At 40.6% G+C, this 14,703-nt stretch overlaps 1 protein-coding gene across 7 annotated transcripts in view; it reads right to left on the bottom strand.

Annotated features, from left to right (window-relative positions):
- The window catches only part of CREB5 (cAMP responsive element binding protein 5), a 318,303-nt gene that overhangs the window by 213,538 nt on the left and 90,062 nt on the right, over positions 1-14,703 (bottom strand). For 6 of the 7 annotated variants that reach the window (XM_060248703.1, XM_060248707.1, XM_060248706.1 and 3 more), the window contains one exon: positions 8,358-8,479. The exons of the other annotated variant lie outside the window; for it this stretch is intronic. In XM_060248703.1, the coding sequence (XP_060104686.1) occupies positions 8,358-8,479 (122 nt within the window). The remainder of the gene's footprint in view (positions 1-8,357; positions 8,480-14,703) is intronic. 7 annotated transcript variants of the gene reach the window in all.

Below are 14,703 nucleotides of genomic sequence, written 5' to 3'. Positions count from 1 at the left end.
GCAGATGTGGAGATTATGACACATGCTCATAGTTCTTTTCTTCAAACAAATGCTTATGGTACCCGGAGATCTTCTACTACTACAATTGATTTCAAGACAACCAAGATCAGTTCCCTCATAGAAAATGGCTGCTTTGGAAGGCCAGCTCTATGGTATTATACCCTGTTGTGGTCCCTCTGCAAACCTCACCCTCCTTGGGCTGCACCCCCAAAATGGACAAGGCAAGACTGACAATGGATACAGAGGATTAACACAAGAGATAACAACAGCAGTATCTTGTAGCCTGGAGAATTAGGAGATATTCTTGTTAAAAAGAATTGCCTGTGCACAATGGTTCCAGTTTTTCCTATGATTACTCTGCTAGGATATTGCACCTGCCTACCTGTCAGAGACAAATATCCCCCCCCCCCCTTAAAATAGGTAGCATGCCTACCAGGTAGAGAATCAAATGTTTTGCTGCTGCCCCTTGGAAAGCAGGCAGACTCTTGCAAAAAAACTGGACAGGAAGAGGCAAATGAATCCTTCCTACAGAAGGTAGGACCAAACCACTTGATGTGAAAGGATCTGGCATCTAAATTAGTTTTTTGATATCTTTCTACATAAAGAGATCAGGGAGAGTCAGATTTCTAAAATCCTGCTGAGTCTTTATTTTCATGCAAAAACAGATGTTGTGTGTTCCTGATATAAATCCCCTCCAAACATACCGCTATTAGCCCCATTAGAAGAAAGGACAGGAATTCTTCTATTTAGATGCAAAGAAAGTGGTTGACAAGCTATTTTTAAATAAAACCGGAATACGTGAGTGTGGGTAACTATATCCTGACCACCCCCACCCTGTTGCCTTGATCTGGGACATGATGTGAAGAATTTTCTGCAGTCCACCCCTAATACTGGAGTCAGCTGGTCTGGAAAAAAAATACTGAAATCCACCAAACACAGTGAAGGTGAGTGGGGGTAAGGGAAATGTCGTCCCACTCATCCAACAGACCCACCCAAAGAGGTGAAAACATAGCTACAGCAAAGGTGACTTTCTCATTGAAACTAATGGAAATGAATATGGAAATGGAACACTTGTGCTAACAAAAATAAGCCAAATGATCATAAAGGAACTGGTTGGAGTCGCTCACCCACCCTTACCCACTCAGCTGGAGGCCAGCTGCAGCAAAGAAGGGGAGTAGCAATGGCAGAGGTGGGACTTGGCTGGGAGGCCAGATACACAGGAAAGCACCTGGTGGGGTGGAAGGAGGAGAGGCAGTCACAACTCCACTAAGTCCAAGCCAGCTGAAATCAAGTTCCATTTGAGGAAACCAGGGGGATGGGGCAGGGCATGTCATGATCTTGGGGTTCCTGCCAGTCCCCAGAGTCTAGCCTATAGAATGGAGACTGGGATGTTCCTCACCCAGGGAACCCTTCAAAAGGTGAGTCCAGGAAGGGCCAGGGTGGAAGTGGTTGACCACTCCATGAATGCAAAGGGAGAGGGTGACCGATTTCGCATTTAGTGTTTGCTACCGTTTATCCGCGGAGCGATTTTTCCAGATCATTTTTGCGGATTTCACACCAGGGTCTCTTTTGCAAGGTCGATTTGCGTGCAGCCTCGCGCCAAACTGTTTTTGCATTAGCATCGGATTGGCATCAAAGTCATGTCAATCAAATTTGAGTCCCCCTTTTTTTTTAAAGCAGATGCGTGGTTGCGTTATTGCGTAACAATGTAACAAAAGTAACGTGAATGGGGTCCCTCCCCCCTTTTTTCGTGGACTAACTGCATCACGTGTGATGCTTGAGCTTTACTACTGGCTCTAGCATCCTGTGCCGGGTTTTTGAAAGACGAACCCACCCACTCCCCCAAAGCCATTTCTATTGCGATATCCACATTCACAATGGAGAATCTTGAGACTGAAAGTGTGGCATGCCTTTATTCCATGATGGGTGTGCTGGTTTTTTGCCTACACGCAGCAAGGCAACTCAGTCTGCTTAAGAGCAAACGAAAGCTTACATTCTGAATAAGTTGGTCTTAAAGGTGCACTCGTCCAGCGCTTTGTTCTATTGCTTCAGACCAACACAGCTGCCCACTTGGATCAACCCTTATGTACGATAACGTGCTGCATTTAATGGATGGCAGGGAAGAAGGGAACACTGGAGGGAGCTACAGTGCTGGCCTCCAACAAGAACCAAATAGACCGGGGGGTCCAATTCTATGAGCTCCAGAAGAAAGTGCCCCTATTCTCCATTGTTTCCAATGGAGGGAAGGCATTTAAAAGGTGAATGGTCCTTTTCAATGTGATGGCCAGAACTCCCTTTGGAGTTTAGTCATGCTTGTCACAACTTTGCTCCTGGCGCCACCCTTAAAGTCCCCAGATATTTCCTGAGTTGGACCTGGCAACCCTATAACTCCCCATTTGTTTTTTACAGTTTGCTCCTCATATGAACCTACTTTGGAATACTACATTCTGAAGTGTTTGCTGACAACTAACACATTGTGTTCTGTTTCAGCATCCTTATTAGTATGCTGGCAGACCTCGGATTCAGTGGGATTTCACAGGAGGACAACTCCTGAACCTTTCTGAGAGTTGCACCTTCTCCTTCTGAGAGTTCCACCTCCTTGTCCATTGAATAGTATGTGCAGCTGCATAACAACCCCTGGATGAGCTCCACCGCCTATTTTTCTACAAAATGATCCCTGTATACCGATATTTGAAATAAACAGACAACACTGATGAGACCAACAGAGTTAATTCTCCAAATGCTCTATAAGCACCCCCATGAGACACAAGTTCTAGATAGCTGCACTAAAAGAACTGCAAATTCCAGCTAGCGTTCACATGGATTCCTTGATGATTAATGTTAAAAGGACAATGAATCTGGAATGGTAAGCTTAAGTGTCGGCATTCCTAAAAAATGACCATCTATTGATGTATTTTGAAAGGTTCTAAAGTACAGTGCATAACAAATCATACAGAGAAATGCCACCGCAGCACACTTTTTGAAAGACGGCTATTAGCTCCTAATGCCTTGTGCTAAATCAATAGTCAATAACACCAATGACCCTAACATATGCTTCTAGGGTGTTTTCCTTTCTAAGGTAGCTTCATATCAAAAGCTATAGTTAATATAATACAGTCAACGGTGTTATCATTTATTAACAGAGGTTCTTTAGAATCCTGGGGAACAACTGTGCAAAACATCCCCCCCCCCAATTTGTATTTATTGTTTCCTTCTGAAGAGACCCCATTTGGAATCCACAAATATATTATGTGCTTAAAAATTATTCTGTAATAAGACAGTAATATTTAACATTTGCATGTTACATTAGGGTCTTCAAAGCACTTCTGCTGATATGACCTATTAACAGTATTGGATAATTTATCTAAAAAGAGCTATTTGGTGTAATAACCATGGGCTATCTTCTAATCAACTAATTGATGATATAGCTCTTTTCTTTATTGTATTTTCACTTTAACATTCCACCTACATTAAACTTTGTGTGAATTATATGCCTTACAACGCTATCTTGTGCATTTATACTTGAAAGTAAGTCCCATATAATTCAGAGGGGCTTGCCCTCAAGTCAATGATTTTTTACTAGTTTCATATATAACACTGTTATTATTGTTGTTATTGTTATTAATTGTAGGGCAGAGTTACACACGGGATTTGTGTGCAATTCCAACTCACCTCCTCATGGTGCACCCTGGATAATGCTAAAGAGCTAGAACGGGCTGCCAGATAATCATACGATCTCCTGGCTACACTACACACATGGAAAGAACACTCTAGTAACATTTTACTGACAGTAACTATGCTATAGTTCTTTCCCCTTACACGGGACCTCAATCATTTGAATGTGTCTAAAAATTAGTTAAGCAAAACATTTCAGATACACTACCTTTTTTTTGTTGTAATTTTGTAAAAACCTAGGAAGGTAGGTCAACACGATTGTCTCCATATTATCGCTCAAATGTGAGAGAAAACAGCAAGCCTAAAGCCACTTGTGAAAGAGGCAACATTTGAACCATGACCATTCTGAATCACAGCTCATTTTCTTTGCTGCTATGTTGTACCAACTCTAGAGGTCATGCAGTGTCATGATGAGCTGCAAGTACATACCACTGGAAACTTCTGTATGAATCATACAGAAATTAATAAGAGCCACATTACCATGCTTGCAGTGTTGTACAACACCAGTTAAATAAAAAGAGGCATGTGGAAAAGAAGCATAGCTGTTCTAACCTCACACACCCTTTTTATTTCTAACATGTACACTTCTATGTTCTGATTGTCTTTGGATATGTACCATAGCACCAGTGAGTCAGACCTCTCTCTTTCCTTGCTGAATTGTTGCCATTATAGACTTCTATATAAACTTTTTGTAGTTAGTATCCCATCCCTACTCATCAGAGGCTCATAGATCCATAAGCCCCTATTCCAAATGTATTCATGATACGGTGTGAAAGGAATTGAAGTTACAATAATGGTATTAGCAAGGAAGAAGTTTAATCCAGTGAAAAGAAAGTGTTGACAAGCAGGAGATTCAAGCACACCTTTCTTCTAAACACTTAAAATAACTATCGGTTTATGCTTATCACATGTCATTTAACCAAGTAATGTAAATATTATTAATTTTTTTTCAGAAATCCTTTAGCAAATCATATTTTTCCAGCACTGCACCAATCTATTTTCTCATACCAAAACCTACCTACTTTATCAATCTCTCTCTAGCAGTAAGATGCTCAAAGAAAAGTGTTTACATTGCGATTCTACACAAAGTCATACCTTCATTGACTTGAAGTCAATGGGCTTAGAAGAAGGTTGAAGTTCTGTTTAGGATTGAACTGTCAGTCCACCACAGCCATATAATGAGAAATTTTATTTCCCGGTTTCTTAGCAATGAATCATGTTTAAAACCACAAGAGAGAAGCACCATCTCCAATGTATCCCCTTGTCATTTTCTGCAGCGTGACTCACAATCTTCTGAAAGTTGGAAGATAAGAATGGAATTCTGTGTGCAAATTGACATGCTCACTTTGATGCTTTTTGACAAGGGTGTTTTTGGAAAGAGGTTTTCCAAATCTCAGCATCACCCAGGTCTCTGGAGAAGCAACATAAAAACCTCCTAAAAAAATACATACATAAATGTGCCAATATCTGGGTAGTCCAAACAAGAGGCTTGAAACTAGTGTCAGAATAGATAGTGAGGTCCATATGAACAAATGCTGATATCCCCGAGGATATTTTTTCCAACACTTTGCATTCAGTATGTGAGCACTAAATAAGTCATTTGTGGGCAAAAAGGGTGCTGGTTACACTAATGCACTAAAAACTGGTGGAGTAGCCCAATCCAACACTGACCTTAGTGGTGCAGATTCACCACTTTAGTTTCTCGCCCAGCTACAATGTGAAAACATCCTCTTACACGGGATCAAGGACAGCTTAGAAAGTTATTGAACATTAAATGTCTAGAATTTTAAAGACAGTGATTCAGTGGACCAAATGTACAAAGAATTGGCCTTTCGTCTCTCTCAGCCGCTTAAGAACCACCATAAAACAGCTTCAAAAACAGGTGGCATAACAGACAGCACATTTATACAGCATCCTCTTCCTCTGCTTCATATCTATCCCGCAAAAAAAATAAGACAATTGCCACAATGGTTCTTAAATTGCTATGCATTGACCCCCTAGAGAGAATCTGGCCAAGAATAATGGCAGTTGCATGCATGCATTGGCATAGTAGATTGTGTTGTTCAGTATTATTACAACTAGTATCTTGGAACCATGATGCTACATTTGATACCCCTGGCAAAGTCCTGTGTGAGAGATTTCAAAAGACACTCTGAGCTCACACCTCCCATCATAGTAGAGATATACCTACTTCAAACAGAACACCTTATACTGTCCCAAGTTGGATGCTGCTTGTTCTTTTTTCAGTCATGCACAGAATGCAGGTGAGGCTTTACTATGCAGATCTTTGAATACAGTTGCTCCAGTTATTCAGTAGAGAAGGAATTTAGATAGTCCCAGCTTTGACTTTGTTCTTGCAGACCTTCATTCATTGCTACACAGCCAACTTCCCAGCAGTCCTTCTCCAGCCACTGGAAGGTCATGTGGTTGCAAATATAACCTATGGCAAATGCTTCGGATACTTTATGCTCACGACCAATGTAAACCTAAAACCTGCTGCTTGCAGCTTTGATGAAAACCTGATCTGCCGACACTGTCTACCTTGCTGCTTTGGATTGCAGAGCCTGAATGACAGTCTCTGTCCAAGGCAGAGCCGCCAATTACAGGCTACTGTCACAAAGAGATGACTCCCTGACTTGGACGTCAGGAAGTTCACATTCTCCCATATCCTGTTACTGAATGTTATTCACTGTCATTTTCATTTTTTTTCGGTAGCATCTGTAGTCAAGGTACTAGAACCTGGGATGCAGACTCCAGAACCGTTCTCTCCAAGAGTACCAACTTAATAATTACATGACCTATTTTCCCTCTATGAATACTGGCTGCTGGTGTGAACTGCCTCTACTGTTTCTCCCTCTCTCTGTCATCCATGCTTACCCTTTCCTCTTCTCTCCCCTTTTATTTCCCCCTGTTGAAATGTAAATGGTCATATTCTTGTAGCAGGAAGCCACATTATTGTGTAAAATGTCATTATTCTAACAGAGTTCTATCAGTGCAACCCCATACAGAGTTTCTCCAGTCTAAACCCAATTACTTTCCTTAGACTGGAGTAACTCCGCATAGGAGTATGCTGTATTATTGATAAAGCTGTTTTCTTAAAAACAACAACAGGACAGTCCTAAGCTGAGCTACACCCTCTCAAGTCCATTGAAGTCAGAGGACTTAAAAGGGTATAAACCTCTGTTTAGGACAACACTACAATTCTCTCACCCACATAACGTTGGATTTTACTTGCTAATTGTAACAATTTGCCTGTCAAAAGGTGTGTTGTCCTTCTGAGAGAATGAATGGGGAGGGGGAACACTTCAGCAGGGACAAAATTTCATGCAGACATAAAGGACTATGGATAGGTTGTCCTGAGACGAATGACCTAGACAGTTTCACCAGCTCTACACCAAGGGTGAAACCACTGTCAATCAAAGTTTACTGTTGCATGTAACAGACACATCAGTATTCACCACAGTGACAAACTGCACTCAGAGGAGTCACAGTGCTACTGACATGGAAGTGTTATTTTTGGTAGGAAATTTTATCTTGCATAAAACTTTCAGCTTTGCTGCTGTGTGTGAAGACCCTCCTGGGTATCAAATGTAAAAGAAGCACTCCTGTTTTTATAAGACTGACTTTGCAGAACACTTTTTTTGTAGAGGTTTATATAACTACCCTTTATCTCAGATCTTGCTTGGGTAAAAAGTATAATTCTGTGATTTCCTTATGCCAAATACTATATGTGACAATATTCCTGAGACTAGAGCTCCATACTTGAAGTTCTCAGTTTCTTTTTTAATTGCACCCCTCGCCACAAAACAAATAGATCTTAAAATTCAGTAGATTTTCAGAAGCAGTCTCATATGGGATTGCAGCAATTCAAAGCTATATGTCAAAACATGTGACTGAATTGTAGCCTGAATATGCAAAGTGAAAGGAAGAAGAAAAACTAAGGTCCTAACTTTAATTGGCTTTCAGCATCACTGTGGTGGATATTAACAAGAGCTCAGTTACTCTCCTCTCACTTAGTCCAATTCACAGAAATGCTACATCCACAGAGTATTAGCGGAAAACTGACGTGGCACCCCCTCAGCTGCTATTGTTACAACCATAGAACACAGCAGCAAATAAGAACCATTAAAAATAGCAGTTTTAACACAAAAATCTCCTTTTCAAACAGCAGTGGCAACTGTGCTATTTTTTCTATATAAGAGCTTTCTCCCTTTAAATTAAACTGTACCAACAATTTATTTTATCATATTGCTGAAAAATGTTAGAAATGCAGGAATCAAGATATTTCTGCCCACTAGTTCTTTTCCCACTTATCAGAGATAAATTCTTGCATATGCATGGAATGAAAGGTGAAGTCCCATAGGCCAGAAATGTATATGTTTTCTGCTCTCAAGAGAGATACAGTTGCAAGGTGGTTTGTGTAAGGGAGGAACTGGTAATTGTATCCTGTTTACTGTTATAAAAACTGAGTAATGGTCTTTCATTAGCTTTAAACCTGGATACATACTCAATTTTATGAGATTCTGAATGTCTGGAAACATGTCACAATCTACAGTGCCACCTAGTTTCCAATCTAAAGTCTTTCCCCCTCATTCAGGTAATAAGAGCTCTTTCGGCTTTCACACAACATTCTTATAGCATATAAGAGATAAAAAGGGTTTCCAATCTATAAAGGGGCATACCCTTTTATTGGTCTCTTCTTCTTGTGCCTTTCTAAACTCATGCTCTAAGGAGCAGTCTATATCGTTGAAGAGGCCCACTTCCTCACAGTTCTTCAGGAATCGGGTTGGTGTCGGAGTTTGGTCTGAGGAGAAATATCAAAAGGAACTGCAGTGGATATTTGGCAGTTAAGAATGAGGCATTATCACAGAATATATTACAATGTAACATATTATAAAAAGACATTATCAATATAGGGAAGTGACAATTAGATTAGTAGATGTAACTTTTACTGGATGTAACTCCTATACATTTTTTAGAAGTTTTTAAAAAAGAAACTAAACTATTCAGAAATGTCTCTTATATTTTATGTCTCCTCTCCCCCCTTTCTGCCTTACATAGGAAACACAAAAACTCAAGGAAAATTGACTCAAAATGTGAAGTGGCTACAGTCACTTTACATATTCAGTCTAAATCATGTATTTATTATTTTTAATTGCCTATATAGTTCACATGCCCAAGGCAATTATAAGGTCTCTGGTAAAGTAGTGGCACTTTTTACTGTGAGAGTAATAATACTTTTTTTTCTATACTGACCACTGATCAATTCTCCCTTCTCTGCACCATCAGTGAAAAATACCTGTTAATGTCCCTAACTGACAAAACTAGTTCAAATGAATATGACAGAGTGCTAATAAGGACAACTCAATGGCTTCTGCTTGACAAGAAGCAGGAAAAGTGCCTTATCTTCCAATAGTGCCAGGCATTCATATGTGTGCATGTGTAAACTGCCATCCAGTCAAAGCTGACTTATGGTAACCCCATGAAGTTTTCAAGGCAAGCAACATTCAGAGGTGGTTTGCCATTGCCTGCCTCTACATAGCAACCATGGATTTCCTTTGTGCTCTCCCATCCAAGTACTAATTATCCAAGTACTAACCTGCTTAACTTCCAAGATCTGATGACATTGGGCAAACCTGGTCCATCCAAGTCAGGGTGCCAGACATTCATACATGCGATATTGACTAATCCGGCTTGTCAACACATATGTGCAATTTTGAAACCCTACATTTAATCTAAGCATGAACCATATTTTAAAATTAAAATGGAGAAGAAGATAATGATGTAAGCTACATATGGTCATTATTGTTGTTGTATTGCTGTAGGTAAATATCTAATCCCATTAGGGAGAAAGGGTATAAATGAAATAAATACATAATGGAATGCAGAGCATACATGCACCTAATTGAACAACATGTTTCTTGTTTGCTCTCCAACAAGCTTGCATCAATGTACATTGTTTTTCTAGATGTCTCACACTTGAAACATTGATCAGGTCCAACCCTGACTAGCTTCTGAAAATAATATTACATCAGTGACTTCAGGCAATTGCCTGAGCAAAAAGGCAAGCTTGGTAAGATTTCCAAGGGAGCCAAGCCAAGAAGAACAATGAGATGTGTCAGCTCTCCCATTTGGGGTAGAATACCCTTGAGGGAAAAGCCACTTTGCTCAGTTCTGGTCAATAGGGTTCTTCCAGGTCTCTGTATTGAGCATGGCCAATCAAAGCAAAGCAAAATGAAAATCCTGAAAGCTTCTACTCTGGAAATTTTGTTGGTCTTAAGATGCTAGTAGTTTGTTTGCAAAATGTAATTTCGTTTCCATTTGCCTTGTTGTCAACATTGAAAGTAGTTGTTGTAAAAAAATTATTTGTCGTGAAATGTTAATGTTCCTCGGAGAGGCTTTCATCTTCCTTTTTAAAATTTCACCTAAAATCTTTTTATACTTTGTCTTTATTTTTCCCCCTTACCTTCAGAATTATATTGTAAGAATTGTCCTCTCAGGAAAGCTTTACTTGCTTCCCAGACTATTCTTAAATCAGTACCTTTGTTTAAGTTAAACTCAGACTTTTTTTAGTTTTTTCTTACATTCCTCTACAATTAATTTTTTTGTAGCTAAACTTCATTCAGTCACCATATAAACACACTAGATTTTCTTTTAATTACTAAACTTATTGGATTGTTATCTGAAAAGGACTTTAGTAAAATCTCCACCTTAGTGGCCTTTGTAGCTAAGTCCTTAGAAAACCAAAATAGTCCTTGAAAAGATCTATATCTTTCTGAAAAATAAGTAAATTCTTTCTATGAACTGTTCAGTTGTCTCGATATCAACCACACCCAAGTTTTCCATTAACTCAAAAACAGTTTGTGGAAGTTTCCCCTGTGTTTTTAATATTTTTCTCAGATAGTTTGTCTTTCTCTGGTGAAATCACTCCATTCTTATCCCATCAAACACAAATTGTCATAAGAGTAGTCCCAAATCAACACTCCAAGACCGATTTCTCACCACCATTGTTCCGCCCCCAGGCTTCTGTTTTCCCCTGGTGCAAGTGATCAATTTCCCACCTGTTGCTCCACAGGTGCATTTTGACACGAGGCTACTTCCAACTCACCCCCACGGCATCATAATCCTTAAAAGAGAGTATCACAAAACCATGCAGGCAACTGGAATGAGCCCTGCATCAAAACGTGCCCATGGAACAACTGTTGGGAAATTGATCACTTGCACTGGGAGGGCGTGGGGGGGGGGGGGGGACAGAAGCCTGGAGTTGGTGCAACACTAGTGAGAAATTGGTCCTCATGTTTTGTACCCTTCAGAATGACTTGAGAGGTGGTAGGAGAACACCAGCAGAGAAGGGAGCAGTAGAAATTAGAGGATTTCTTCTTCTCTCACACATGCCCTTGTGTTTCCTTTAATTATACATTTATTTATTTATTTATTACGTTCAACTTATATCCTGCCCTCTCCGCAAGCAGACTCAGGGCAGCTGATTGGACTGGACTCCCTGGGGAGGGAGAGGGTTTGGGCGAGAAGCACCAAATTTGCTGGGTACCTGCTGGAGCCTCTCTCCAAACGAACCCCCAAGTTTAAAAAAAATTGGACCAATTTCCCCTGTGTTTTTAATATTTTTCTCAGATAGTTTGTCTTTCTCTGGTGAAATCACTCCATTCTTATCCCATCAAACACAAATTGTCATAAGAGTAGTCCCAGATCTATCTGTATGCATATGTGTGTACATCTATTTTTTTCCCTCTCTTTTATCTCTCCTTTAATGCCAGTGAAGGTAACTGAACTGAACTGATGTCTATATATGCTGAAGTCAAAATGTATTTCTTCCCCTACTCATCTCCCAGAGTTGCAAGCGAGAGGGCTGATTCCTAAAGAACCATAATGCACATGTGCACACATTAATGGCATTTTAAAAAGCACCCAAGCATTTTCCCAAGAGGCAAAATGGGGCAATTTTTTTTACTAGGGACATATACCAGAAAGTAGGGACTGTCTGTATTAAATAATAATAACTGGAGTATTTGTCCTTGTTGTGGGAAATTTGTACATAGTCAGTGCTCAGTTTTCAGAACTGGGAATGAATAAATCATAGTAACCTAGAGCCAGCCATTGTGAAAAATGCTTGTTTTTTCTCTCTCCCAGGATTAAACTTTTTTTTAGTGTGATGTACAATGTCTATATGCCAGCATTGTTGAAAGTGAAAAAACAGATGTGCTGCCAAGCATAGTACCTGTCAAGGATGGCTCAGGGTATTTACTGCATAAGCAAGGGGAGGTGGGATATGTGGAATGGTATGTTATAACCTGTTCTTATTAAATCTTGGCTGCTAAGCAGGGTCAATAATGAGATGGGAGACCACCCAGGAAAGACCCAGCAGAGGAAAGCAATGGCAAATCACCTCTGCTTCTCACTTGCCTTGAAAGCCCCTTGCTGGGGCCACCATGAGTTGTGACTTGACAGCAAATACATGCAAGGGGTGATGATGCACGTCTGGTGAGTATCACCTCATCCTGTGCTTCCAGATGGGAACAAGAGGAGTTCCAGAGGTGCTGCCAGTACCTTAACATTTGCCTTGCACTGAGCAACAGCAGGGCATGGCTGGGGGGGGCACATTGACTCCACCCATGCTGCTCTTGATTGGGAAATGAGCCAGCAGCTCTAGCAGTGCCCTGGGGGCTTGTCTGACTCCTGGCATATACTATGGAAGGAGGCAAAAATTGCAGCTTGTGCCACTGCTGGCTCAGAGAAACTAATCCCCACTTGTACTGCTAACACTGCAGGTGGGTTAAGAAATTCCTGGAGGCTTAGGGGTACAACCAGAGGAGGGCAGAATTTGGGGATAGAATGTAATGGTCTCCAAAGCCGCCATTTTCTCCAGGTAAACTGTTGTATATGTGCTTAGAATTGAATCCCCACTATATTATAGAAACTGATCCCTGTAGTCTGGAGCTCAGTTGTTATTCTAAGACAAGTCCCACCTGGAGGTTCACTACCCTAGCTGGTATACATTGGGTACGTGTTCTCAGAGCTTTTCACAGGCTTACCTGGTCAACAGCATGACAGAATAGGTTGAACAAACTAAGCCACAAATGGAAACATTTTTCAAGATAGATTTTAACTTGCAAAAGTTTTGCTCCCGAAAAAGAACTTCAAACTAAGCAGACTGCCTTAACAGTAGCTTTGGAAAGCATAGCATGGAGGAAATGTACTGTATTATTTCCCTTAAGCACTGGGAATTGTTAAAACAAAAGATGGATTAAAAATATTATTTGTCAGGCCACAATTTTTCCCCCTTCCCCCCCAAAATTAAGCATGATATTGGCAAAAGATGCCAGAGAATAGTTATAGAAAATAGAATTCTTTTTTTTTCTTTAAAAAAATGCAAAGCCTTTCAAATGAAACCATAGCAAATGTGATTAATCTGCAGTGTAGATATGTGACAAGCTGAGATCCAACGGGTGTAATTCGATGCCTGATATTTAACAAAACTGTTTAGTCTGCTGTACGTTTAATAACAGGAATTTGGCTTGTTCAGCTGGAGAGCTCCACTGAAGTTATATATCAGCCATGTTTTACTTCCATGCAATGATAACAAAATCAGAGAAATGAGAGTGCTGAAACAAAGGCTGCCTATCATACCACAGAGGGATTCAAATCTCTCTCACTTTCCTTTCCCTTTTTTATTTTGACAAAGTTTTTATTTCTACTAACTTGTCACATCATTACTCAAGTGCATTAGACAATTTGTGTTCCAGGCAGCTGGGTTTTTTTCTGTGGTGCCCCAGAACACATGAAGCTAAAGACACCAGAAATGCAAGGGTTGCTGAGAATGAGGAGGGACTAATTTCACATATGGCAGGACCGTGCAGTTAATACAAAACATAAACATGACCCAAACCAAACTCGAGTGAACTTTATGGTTACCTATTGTTTACAGCCATGATTTTAGAGAAACGAGGCCTTGTTTCCACCAGAGTTGCATTGGGGATAGTGTGTGCAACTATACATCTGCACTGAAATATAGTTTATACAGCTGTGGGTGCAAAGACTGCTCAACCAGAAAGAGGGGAAAGTTTTCATTCTTCAGGTTAAGCCTGTACAAAACTGCACTGTCTGAAAACTCATCCACTGGTACACCAGAAAGTTCAAGGTGGCATATTCTTGCCATCTAGCTTCCTAGCAAGATAATTTACAGAAAAGGCATGACTTAAATGGGTTTCAACAAGCTAAAAAAAAATCAAGAATGATCTACATAAAGATACCACCCCAGAGAAACAACTTCTCCATCACAGGCCTTATTTGCTCTGTAACGGCTCTCATGTGCATGGGAGGCTTCCTCTTATAAGTATGTATTGGCAAAGAAACTTATGAAATGAAGTTCCTAATCTATTTAATTAGTATTTACCAGATAGGCAACTGCAAACTACAGTGCAGGGTGTGTGTTCTTCATCTGGTCCCCAGAACTGGCCCCTGATGCCAGGCCCTAAATTCCTTAAAGCCCTAACACTAACACACATGCAATCTGCTATTATGCTCTCAGCCACCTTCTCCCAAACTGAAGCAAGGCTCTTTAGCACCCTCTCCACAGCATGAACAGCAAGACAGGTTTTGGCAGAGCTCCCTCTTTCTTCTGCAGATCAACTGTTCCCTCCCAGTGCAAGCCAAGACACAGGGAATTAATTAATTAATTAGACATTTAAATCATCCTCCTCTGAAAACTGAGGGAAAGGAAAGAAAAGGTCCCCTGTGCAAGCACCAGTCATTTCCGACTCTGGGGTGACGTTGCTTTCACGTTTTCACGGCAGACTTTTTACGGGGTGGTTTGCCATTGCCTTCCCCAGTCATCTACACTTTCCTCCCAGCAAGCTGGGTACTCATTTTACCGACCTCAGAAGGATGGAAGGCTGAGTCAACCTTGAGCTAGCTACCTGAACCCAGCTTCCGCTGGTGATCAAACTCAGGTCGTGAGCAGAGCTTAGGACTGTAGTACTGCAGCTTTAACACCCTGCGTCATGGGGCTCT

This window comes from Heteronotia binoei, chromosome 10 (assembly GCF_032191835.1).
Source record: "Heteronotia binoei isolate CCM8104 ecotype False Entrance Well chromosome 10, APGP_CSIRO_Hbin_v1, whole genome shotgun sequence".
Taxonomy (NCBI): Eukaryota; Metazoa; Chordata; class Lepidosauria; order Squamata; family Gekkonidae; genus Heteronotia; species Heteronotia binoei.
Note: the sequence above shows the minus strand (reverse complement) of the source record. Positions and strands in the feature narration are given on the sequence as shown.